Source organism: Mobula birostris, chromosome 3, assembly GCF_030028105.1.
Source record: "Mobula birostris isolate sMobBir1 chromosome 3, sMobBir1.hap1, whole genome shotgun sequence".
NCBI lineage: Eukaryota > Metazoa > Chordata > Chondrichthyes > Myliobatiformes > Myliobatidae > Mobula > Mobula birostris.
Window position 1 is genome coordinate 55,782,582 of NC_092372.1, and position 12,102 is coordinate 55,794,683.

The 12,102-nt window shown below is 40.4% G+C and overlaps 1 protein-coding gene across 1 annotated transcript in view; it reads right to left on the reverse strand.

The window, feature by feature from the left end:
• The window catches only part of tusc3 (tumor suppressor candidate 3), a 381,130-nt gene that overhangs the window by 140,464 nt on the left and 228,564 nt on the right, over positions 1-12,102 (reverse strand). The window contains exon 8 of the mRNA XM_072251817.1: positions 6,458-6,532. Within this exon, the coding sequence (XP_072107918.1) occupies positions 6,458-6,532 (75 nt within the window). The remainder of the gene's footprint in view (positions 1-6,457; positions 6,533-12,102) is intronic.

Genomic DNA, 12,102 nt, shown 5'->3' on the forward strand with positions numbered 1-12,102 from the left:
AACCAGCACATCATTCTCTGCAACGTCCACAATCTTCAACGGGACCCTACCACCAAACACATCTTTATCTCATCCCAAACAAGAAAAAATCTGTAGATGCTTGAAATCAAAGCAACACACACAAAATGTTGGAGGAGCTCAGCAGGCCAGGCATTATCTATGGAAAAGAGCACAGTCTACATTTTGGGCCAAAAGCTTTAGCAGGACCTCATCCCACTCTCTTGCTTTCTGCAGGGATCACTCATTTCATGATTCCCATGTCCATTCACCCCTCCACTCTAATCTCCCTCCTGTTACTTATCCCTGGAAGCAGAAAAATGCTACACCTTCCCAATTCACCTCCTTCCTCACCTACAAGTAGGGCCCCAAACAGTCTTTCCAAGTGGTACAGCACTTCACCTGCAAGTTTGTTGGGGTTGTCTACTGTAACTAGTGCTCCCAATGAGCACTCCTCTGTATTTGTGAGACCCAACATACAGTGGATAGCTGCCTTATTGAACACCTTTGCTCCATCCACAACAAAAAGGATTTCCTTGTGGCCAACTATTTTAGTACTAATTCACATTCCTATGTCGACATATCAATTTTTGGCTTCCTCTTCTGCCACAATAGGATCACTCTCAGGTTGTGGGAGCAATACCTCATATTCTATTGAGGTCACTTTCAACCTGACTGCATGAACATCAATTTCTCCAAATTCAGTCAGTTTTCCCTCTCCCGTTTTCTTCAATTCCTCACTCTGGCCTCGTACCTATTCTCCTCACCTGCCTATAAACTCCTCCCAGTACCCCTCCTCCTTTCCTTTCTCCCATGGTCCACTGCCCTCTCATCAGATTCCTTTTTCTCCAGCCCTTTACCTTTCCACCTATCACTTCCCAGCTTCTTATTTCATCCCCCCTTCCCCACCCATCTGGCTTCACCTATTTCACCTACCACTTTCTAACTTGTACTCTTCCCCCGCCACTTTCTTATTCTAGCATCTCCCCACTTCCTTTCCAGTCCTGACAAAGCATCTAAACAAGAAACATCGAATGTTTATTTATTTCCATTGATGCTCCCTGTCCTAAGTTTCTCTGACACTTTGTGTGTGTTGCTCTGGATTAAAAGCATCTGCAGAATGAGTGACCTCCTTTGTAGAACACCTTTGTTAAATCCAGGAGTGTGATTCTGAATAGAAGAATACTCAGGATCTCACCTTTATTCAAAAACCATTTATCAATGACATTAAAAATAAATGTCTTACTTTTACTAATCATATAAATATCTCAGTTTTATAGAGATTAAAAGACTAATTCTCTCACAAAAGACCTGTACAATCTTGATGTTTTTTGACTTGGCTTTGTGAAAGTCACTCAAAAGGGCCACATTATTAGCAAAACAGCGCAATACGGACTGTTGGCACCAAGGTGAGATCAGGATCCATTCCCAATTCAAACATCTTTGTGTCTTGCCTCCTGCACTGCACCAATGAAATCTTATGTATGCTCAAGGAATATCACCTCATCTTTTATCTAGGCAGACAGCAAATCCAGAAATTAATTGTTGAATTGAATAGTTTCAAACAATCATTATCTTCTGTCTGGGTCAGGATTGACCTATTCTAATGTATAATATCCACCTTAAATTAGATTTTCTCTCTCTGTAGATGATACCTAGTCTGTTAGGTATTTCCAGCGTTAACTTTATTTTAGATCTTGGGTAACTGCTGTATTCTCATCATCTAGGCATACTTTTTTTTTCATTCTTCTGAGTTAACATGGATTTACTAGAAGACACTAAGAGCATGTGCCACCTGGACATTCATCATCTCTGCCTTATTGTTTACATTCCCTTTATTCTCTGCATTCTTCTCCTCTGCAAGTTAACACACACTAGGATTTTCACTTTGTTAGTTCTGACTATCCAAAACATTAAACCCATCTCCCTCTCTCCCCACAGAATGCTGTCTATCACCAGCATTTCTCGATTTTATTCTAGATGTCAAGGATTCTGCTTTCAAGCTACTAACAATCTTATGGAGAGTCTTTATCTAGATTTTGTTTGTGACTAACTGACAGGTTGGTTTGTGGCAGGAAAAAAAGGCAGAGAGGTATCATCAAGTGCCATGGAGGGGAACAATCTGCACAGCATAAGCACCTCTTTCTCAAACCTTCTTACATAAGGACTTTTGATAAAACAGATGGTGATTTGAACTTGGATATTAAAAACTTCACGGTGTCTCAAGGTGTTCTAAGGATATACTTCCAGCATACTAAAAGCAATTGAGAAGACATTTCCAGGCAGACAGAGGAAGATAGTCAAGAACATAATCAAAGCTATTTAAAGAAATAGCATTCCCTCTGAGCCCTGGGAATTTCTGGTGCACAACCAGACAAAGTAGAGAAAGAATATTCAGAATGGTATTGAGAACCTCGAGTCTATAAACTAGAACACATCAAAGGCCCGTAAATACATCAGAAATATTCCAACACATTGCAAACTAGCCACCAAGCAATGACTGTCCTATCTGTGGAAGAAATTGTGATGCCTACACTGGCTCATTGGCCACCTCAGAAACTTCAAAACAAAAGTAGAAGAGGGGTCACAAAGCAGAGAAAATCTGCAGATGCTGGAAATCCAAGCAACACACACAAAATGCTGGAGGAACTCAGTAGGCCAGGCAGTATCTAAGGAGAAAAAGTATAGTCGATGTCTTGGGCTGAGACCCTTCAACAGGACTGAAGAATAAAAGACAAGGAGTGGATTTAGAAGATGGTTGGTGGGGGTAGAGAAACACAAGGTGATAGGTGAACCTAGGAGGGTGAGGGATGAAGTATAGAGCTTGGAAGTTGATTAATGAAAGAGATACAGGGCTAGAGAAGGGAGAATCTGATAGGAAAGGACAGAAGGACACGGAAGAAAGAAAAGGGGGGAGGGGCTATCTTCAGACCTTTAAGCTTTCCAAGTTCCTTCAACCAAGTAATAGCAACTGTATTGGCTTCTGTCCTGACATTCTTGAAATTCCGGCACACCACTAGTGTCTTCCACAGTGAAGACTGATGCAAAATACTTATTCAATTTGTTTGTTATTTATTTCATAAATTAATACTTATTCATTTCCTTGTCCTCTATTATGAACTCCCAGCATAATATTTCAGTGGTGCAATGTCTACTCTTGCCTCTCTTTCACTATTATATGTATCTGAAAAAAAAAGACTTTCGGTATCCTCTTGGATATTATTGGCTATCTTATCTTCATATTTCATCCCTCTTTATGTTTTTTCATTTGTCTTGTGTTATTTTCTATGAGCTCTATTATAAGCCCTCGCTTCTGCTTTTATGTTGTCTTTTTCTTCACTTGACAGCCACGGTTCTGTCATCCTGCCTTTAGAATACTTTTGGATATTTCTATCCTGCGCCTTCCAAATTGCTCCCAGAGTCTCCAGCCATTGGTGTTCTGCCTTCATCCCTTCTAATCAACATTCCAGCACTAACCTGATTTTCCCAATCTACCTGTATATTAAAATCCCGCATCTCCTGTTGAAATTTGTATCCCATAGTCTGGCTACTGTTTGAAGACCTATATATAACTCCCCTCAGAGTCTTTTATCCCTTGCAATTTATTAGTGCTAGCTACAAATAATTCTACATCTTCTGATCCTATGTCAACTTTTTCTAACAATTTCATTTCATTTTTTCACCAATAAAGTTACCTCATCCCCTCTGCTAAGTTGTCCCACATTGCAATACAATGTGTATCCTTGTATATTTTTTATACATAGACATCTGTTAGTCTCGTGAGACCATGGATTTGCGCCTTGGAAGGTTTCCAGGGCGCAGGCCTGGGCAAGGTTGTACGGAAAACTGGCAGTTGCCCATGCTGCAAGTCTCCCCTCTCCACGCCACTGATGTTGTCCAAGGGAAGGGCACAAGGGCTGATACAGCTTGGCACCAGTGTCGTCGCAGAGCAATGTGTAGTTAAGTGCCTTGCTCAAGGACACAACACGCTGCCTCAGCTGAGGCTCAAACTAGCAACCTTCAGATTACTAGACCAACGCCTTAATCACTTGGCCATGTGCAATTACTAAGCTCCAAGCAATGATCTAGTTTCAGCCACAAGTCAGCGATGGCCACAATGTTATACCTACTAATCTCTAACTGCACTTCAAGATCATCTACCTTATTCTGTATACCAAGTGCATTCAAATATAACACCTGATGTCCAATATTCGTTACCCTTTTCAATTTTGTTCCCATGTTACACTGCAACTCATCCCACTGACTACAATTTTGTCATACCATCTCCCTGCCTTTCCTGAGTCTCACTACAGACTGCATCTACTTGTATACTAACTATCCTATTCTCAGTGCTGTTATCCTGGTTCCCATTCCCCTGCCAAATTAGTATAAACCCTCCTCAACAGCTCTAGCAAACCCACCCACAAGGATATTGGTCCCCTTGGGTTCAGGTGTAACCCATCCCTTTTGTGCAGGTCATAAAAGAAGAGATCCCAATGATCCATAAATCTGAAGCCCTGTCCCCTTGCACCAGTTCGTCTGGAAATTCATGCTCGTCTTACTCTCACAGGCACCCAAGTAGTCCAAAAATAAAATTAATTTCAACAAACGGTCAAAAGTCCCAAATGTGAGACTTGCTCTCAAATGGTTTGGTTTTTACTTTTGTGTAACAATTGCTGGAATTGCAGATTAATAATTTTCAGTGAGGATATCTCATTATGTCCATATATCAATTTAATCAATCTGATTAGAGGATTATTAAATTAATGTTGAAAGGATTAAGAAAGAACAGTACATTTAAAATAATAGGGGGAAAGCATGGAAAGAAGCAATAATTCTGAAAGCCCCCAACAAAAAATCAGTTAATTTCAACAATGGGAAAGAGATGTCAGAATTCTAATAGACAACTTTCAGTACCCAGGATGTCCATTGGCAATAACTAAGTAATTACATTTAAAAAGGGATATTAAAAAACTGTTTGCTATCTGTTATGCTATAAACCCCTTTCACATCAGTCAACGTACTTTAGCGGTTAGGCAAAATTAGGGTAAAGTTGCAATGCAATTTAACCTCAATGTTATTTAAATGGAAATTCTTTCCTATTAGGTCTGCAATACTAAAGGAAGGTGTGGAAGCAGCATAAATCTAGGTATTTGAAAATCAATTCCAGACCTGTAGCTGTTGGATATAAACAGAAAATGCTTAAAATACTCAGCAAGTCAGGCTGTATTGTGTGAAGATAAACAGAGCTCATATTGCACAACGACGTCTATAAAAGGTTTTTGACCTGAAGTGTTAACACTGTTTCTATTCCATAGATGCAGCTAACCTGCTGAGTATTTGCAACATTTTCTGCTTTCATTGTGAATCTTATGTATCAATCCAACCCTGGACACCTTACCTTCTCTGTTGTTGGCCTCATTAATCCATGAACTTTCACCTAAACTTGCAATGGGCTTTGCTAGAAAATGAATCATAGACCTGCAATCTATCTTCCACTCTTTATTGACACAGAAATTCACTAATAATGAAATAAGGTCATTTTGATGTACTCTTTAGTATACTTGATAAAGAGAATCGTCAAATTACTTTGTCATGTTCTTTTGTCAGAATAAAAATAGCCAAATCAAACTCTTTTTAATAATAAAAAATCCATTATTCATAATATTCAGTGATTCCCTCAGGTCCTGGAATAATTTGAAAAACATATTTAAATGATTGAAGATAAACAATTTTCCAGTGATTGCTCTCCCAAATATCAATCCATTAAATGCACTCAGCGGCCACTTTATTAGGTACACCCGTACACCTGCTCATTAATGCAAATATCTAATGCAACTCAATTGATGTAGACATGGTCAAGAGTTTCAGTTGTTTAGATCAAACATCAGAACAAGGAAGAAATATGATCTAAATAATTTGACCTTGGAATGATTGTTGGTGCCAGACGGGATGGTTTCAGTATGTCAGAAACCGCTGATCTCCTGGAATTTTCACACACGAGTGTCTATAATTTACAGAAATGGTGTGAAAAAACATTTAAAAAACATCCAGTGAGCACCTATTCTGTGGTAGGAAATGCCTTATTAATGAGAGAGGTCAGAGGAAAATGGCCAGACTGGTTCAAGCTGTCAGGAAGGTGACAGTGAGTCAGCACGTGTTTCAACAGTGAATGTCGAAGAGCATCTCTGAATGCACAACACATCGAACTTTGAAGTGGATGGGCCACAGCAGTAGAAGACCACAAACATATACTCAGTGGCCACTTTATTAGGTACAGGAGGTACTTAATAAGTGCCCAGCGAGTGTAGAAGAATACAAAAGTAAGTGATAAGAACAAAGCCAATATTTAAACTTCAGAGTAGATCATATAGCAAGACATTTGGTTTCATATCATATTTAACATGGTGCTTGAAGTTTTTTTCCATGGACTAAGATATAAATTGAGGTCATAGCTTACTTCGTCTTTTTCCAACGTCTCCTTTAGATGTTGCAGCTTCATTTAGAAGAACCATTCCCATGGTGATGGCAGCATCTGCAATTGTCGTCAAGGAAACAACAGAATTTATAGAAATAAGGCACAGTAAAGACTATTTCATTAATACATAGTTAAAATTGTATTGATAAAAACTCTTTATTGTTGTCCCAGATCAAATCAGGAACAGACTTAATACTTGAAACCAGTGCAGCCCTATAGTAAACCTCACGCTCGCTCAGCTCACTTTCGCCCGGAGGAGCAGCCTTCGGCCCCGCCAAACTGGGTAATCAAGTTTGTGTGGATGCTATGTGATGTACCCCACCACGCCAAATAACAGACAATACACCATATGCGACTAAATGATTACACTTTATAGATCTTACTAAAACTATGTAATTAATAGAGATAAAATATAAAAGTAAAAGGCGCCAAACTTATCAAAGTTCAACCACCTCGTGCACAACAGTTGGAACTCAATTAACGGAGTCTTCTTTCCACCATTCAATCCCCTCCGACCTCCTCCATCCGCCGCCTGGAACCAACCACAGTGGTCGACCACATGCTCCACATGAGTCTATCTTCATCTCCTCTACTCGTGGTAGACTCTGGGCCTCGGACTCCTGCTTAGGGTCCTTTCCGCCGCCCAGCTTACAGCATCGTATCTCCCTTCTCTGTCCCCATCGCGCCTTTTGCTCCAAAGCCCGCGAAACAATAGCTTACAGACACACAAGAAAGAATAATATCTTTCCCAATTGGTTAGCAAATGAATACAACTCTCTTATCAGTAATTAACCCAAACAAGCTGCTAGAGACAGAACTTTCTCAGCAGTTAACATAACAAAGAAGCCATTTTATTCTAACATAACAAAGAAACCATTTTTATTAGCCTTAGCAGTAGCATAAAAGAAGAAACCCCTTACACCACTTTTTACTGGGTGTCTCCAGAAACGCAGCTCATTCGGCCCTCGCTAACAGCCACTAGACTCCGCAGCGAGAAACCCACCCTTCTGAGGCTTCTTACGTCTAGGGAGTATACAACTTTGGTCCCAGCAAACCTGTCAGGTTGGGATGTCTCACCCAGCCAAACCCCGGTTTGTGTGATTTACTGCCCCTTGCAATCGCCCGTCGGCAAGAAATAACAGACAATTCTATAAACAATATATTTAAGAATGTTACTTCAGTAAGCAGTTATTAAAGGAAAGAAAGAAGAAAAACAACAAAAAGGGCCCATTATTCTTAAACAGTCAAAGGTGCACTTAAGGTGGAGCTTATCTTGAACTTGAATGTAACTCGTGCACAGGACCCTTGGTTAGCCTGAAAGCACACACCACTTTCCAAACGTCGCTCAAAATCCATCTCAAATAAATGGGTCTCCCATGGGAGTATTGCTCCTTCTTCCTTGAAGCGATTCATCTGCACAAAGCACCTTGTGCAACAGGAACAGCATTCTCAGCCATCTTCCCTCCTGTCTTCTCCCAGTTCCTGCCAAAAAAAAAACCTCAACACACACTAGAGTTTCTCAGAAACACCTCTCCGCCCAGCATTCTCCAGAACCTTCTTTCAATTTCACCATCCTGACTGGCTGACAGCACATATCCAAGTTGAACAACAAAGCCTCTTATCTCAGCTCAAACCCAAACAGGCTGAAAGCAGAACAGATTGCTCTTACAGAACGGCTAAAATGAAATACCTACAGCATAACAGTAGAGATCTTAACCAGGGCGTTACATATAATTCCAGGTTCACATATCATGCTTAGAGTAACAATAAAAACATAATTTGTATTTTGTCAAACAGACACATTCTAAAACACTTAATTTTGATCAATTCTGTAATTATTTCTGGGAACACATTGCTATGATAATAGTTAAATAAAGTTTAATCAGTACTCCCTGTATAATCAAATTAGAGGACCCACAAAGCAACTTACAGTGGCATGTAAAAGTTTGGGCACCCAGGTCAAAATTTCTGTTACTGTGAATAGCTAAGCGAGTAAAAGATGATCTGATTTCCAAAAGGCATAAAGTTTAAGATGACACATTTCTTCAATATTTTAAGCAAGATTACTTTTTTTATTTCCATCTTTTACAGTTTCAAAATAACAAAAACAGGAAAAAGGTCCTGAAGCAGAAGTTTGGTCACCCTGCATGGTCAGTACTTAGTAACACCCCCTTTGGCAAGTATCACAGCTTGTAAATGCTTTCTGTAGCCAGCTAAGAGTCTTTCAATTCTTGTTTGGGGGAATTTCACCCATTCTTCCTTGGAAAAGGTTTCTAGTTCTGTGAGATTCTTGGGCCGTCTTCCATGCACTGCTCTTCTGAGGTCTATCCACAGATTTTTGATGATGTTTAGGTCGGGCAACTTTGAGGGCCATGGCAAAACCTTCAGCTTGCGCCTCTTGAGGTAGTCCATTGTGGATTTTGAGGTGTGTTTAGGATCATTATCCTGTTGCAGAAGCCTTCCTCTTTTCACCTTTGGCTTTTTTACAGACGGTGTGACGTTTGCTTCCAGAATTTGCTGGTATTTAATTGAATCCATTCTTCCCTCTAATAGTGAAATGTTCCCCGTGCCACTGGCTGCAACACAAGCCCAAAGCATGATTGATCCACCCCTGTTCTTAACAACTGGAGAGGTATTCTTTTCATGAAAATCCGCACCGTTTTTTCTCCAAACATACCTTTGCTCATTGCGGCCAAAAAGTTCTATTTTAACTTCAACAGTCCACAGAACTTGTTTCCAAAATGCATCAGGCTTGTTTAGATGTTCCTTTGCAAACTTCTGACACTGAATTTTGTGGTGAGGATGCAGGAAAGGTTTTCTTCTGATGACTGTTCCATGAAGGTCATATTTGTGCAGGTGTCGTGGCACAGTAGAACAGTACACCACCACTCCAGAGTCTGCTAAATCTTCCTGAAGGTCTTTTGTAGTCAAAAGGGGGGTTTGATTAGCCTTTCTAGCAATCTTACAAGCAGTTCTCTCGGAAAGTCTTCTTGGTCTTCCAGACCTTAACTTGACCTCCACCATTCCTGTTAACTGCCATTTCTTAATTACATTATGAACTGAGGAACCAACTACCTGAAAATACTTTGCTGTCTTCTTATAGCCTTCTCCCGCTTTGTGGGCATCATTTATTTTAATTTTCAGAGCACTAGGCAGCTGCTTAGAGGAGCCCATGGCTACTGATTGTTGGGACAAGGTTTGAGGCGTCAGGGTATTTATAAAGCTTTGAGATTTGCATCACCTGGCTTTTCCTAATGATGACTGTGACAAGCCATAGCCTTAACAAGCTAATTAAGGTCTGAGACCTTGGTAAAAGTTATCTGAGAGCTCAAATCTCTTAGGGTGCCCAAACTTTTGCATGGTGCTCTTTTCCTTTTTTACACTCTAAAATTGTACAAAAACAAAAATAATACACTAATCTTGCTTAAAATGTTGAAAAGAATGTTTCATCTTTAACTTTCTGACTTTTGGAGATCAGTTCACCTTCTACTCACTTAACTATTCACAGTAACAGAAATTTTGACCAGGGCTGCCCAAACTCTTGCATGCCACTGTAAATGCTAAAATGGACAAGGAGGAAGGAAAGGGAAAATACTGAGTTAAGAAACATTATTTAGGTCTTTTCTTGATTTCTTGAGCAATTTATTCGTACAAAAATTATGCCTCGCCAGAATAGTGAACAGGAGGAGCTCATATTTTTAATTAGTTGGGAGAAAATAAAGATATTTCAATGAATTTATTATATGTCCATAAAGCCACCTGCTGATGCAATGGCATCTGCACCAGACTTCAGGCGAGTGGTCATGGATTGGAATCCGGCTGGCCCCTTCCATACTTCCTATCCATGCTGGGTTGAGCATTGAGCCAGGAATCTATCCTCATAAAAAAATCAAACAAAATGATAAAGAAACAGCAAGACTGCCACCCAATGAGCCACAAGACACAGAAAGGAACAACAACAACGTTTCCATAACTTATTGGCACCAATGCTGAACTGAAGAATTGCTCCACACAGCTTTTTGCAACCATTTGCACTAATCTTGTCTACTTACATATGATGTAAGCCCTTATGGTGGCTCTGTTCTCCTGCTAAAGACTTTTTTTTTTCTGCACTTACTCAAGTTCTTCATGAACATGGCTAATATGTTACTTATTGAAAGACTAAGTTACTATTTCCGATGAAACATTCTTTTCAACATTTTATATTTTGCAATTTATTTTACAATCCATCCAGACTAACGTGCAATGTCATTATTCCTTTGAATCATTCTTAATATCATTAGATTCTAATGCTTAAAAACATGAAAGTATTACTACACCTTCTCAAGCAAGTTGTCTTTAATGAAATGATAGTGTAATCATAGAAAATTCACATTACAAAATGAGGTCATTTAATTCATTGTCTTTGCAGTTCAGTAAAGTGCTACCCAGTTTAATCTCTTCTTCTGGCCATAGTGGAAATAGGCCTGTTACAGCCACCCAGGGGAGAGGTGCTGGAGAGGAGAGGTACAGAAGGCATGCTACCTACTGAGTTGGGGGGTGGGGTGGTTGGTCCCTGCGGGACTGCTCCATCAGTGCTGCTCTCCAGCATTTGCTCCCTGGAAAACAAGCTTCATCTGTAGTCATAGTCATACTTTATTGATCCCGGGGGAAATTGGTTTTCGTTACAGTTGCACCATAAATAATAATAGTAATAAAACCATAATAGTTAAATAGTAATATGTAAATTATGCCAGGAAATAAGTCCAGGACCAGCCTATTGGCTCAGGGTGTCTGACCCACCAAGGGAGGAGTTGTAAAGTTTGATGGCCACAGGCAGGAATGACTTCCTGTGACACTCTGTGTTGCATCTCCGTGGAATGAGTCTCTGGCTGAATGTACTCCTGTGCCCATCCAATACATTATGTAGTGGATGGGAGACATTGTCCAAGATGGCATGCAACTTGGACAGAATCCTCTTTTCAGACACCACCGTCAGAGTGTCCAGTTCCATCCCCACAACATCACTGGCCTTTCGAATGAGTTTGTTGATTCTGTTGGTGTCTGCCACCCCCAGCCTGCTGCCCCAGCACACAACAGCAAACATGATAGCACTGGCCACCACAGACTCGTAGAACATCCTCAGCATTTTCCGGCAGATGTTAAAGGACCTCAGTCTCCTCCGGAAATAGAGACAGCTCTAACCCTTCTTGTAGACATCCTCAGTGTTCTTTGACCAGTCCAGTTTATTGTCAATTCGTATCCCCTGGTACTTGTAATCCTCCACCATGGCTGACCCAGTGTGAGATGTTGCTACTTTGTGTTTGTTGTTGCGGAAACATAGCTCCAGGACAACATCCCATGCACCATCAATTTCAGGCCATGTGACTCAGAGACTAGTGCTAATATTATTTCATAACTGTATGTGCTATGGAAACTATATGCACTGTGTTCTGCACCTTGGCTGTACAGGAATGATGTTTCTCTGTGAGGATTCCCTGTGAATGCGGAGTAGCATATATCAGCCAGATGAGATGTATGATGGAAACCCGCATCAAAGACCACGGAAGCTGTATCCGTTTGGGTTATCCAGAGAAATCAGCTATAGCAGAACATTGCATTCGCAATGGCCACAGGATTGACTTTGA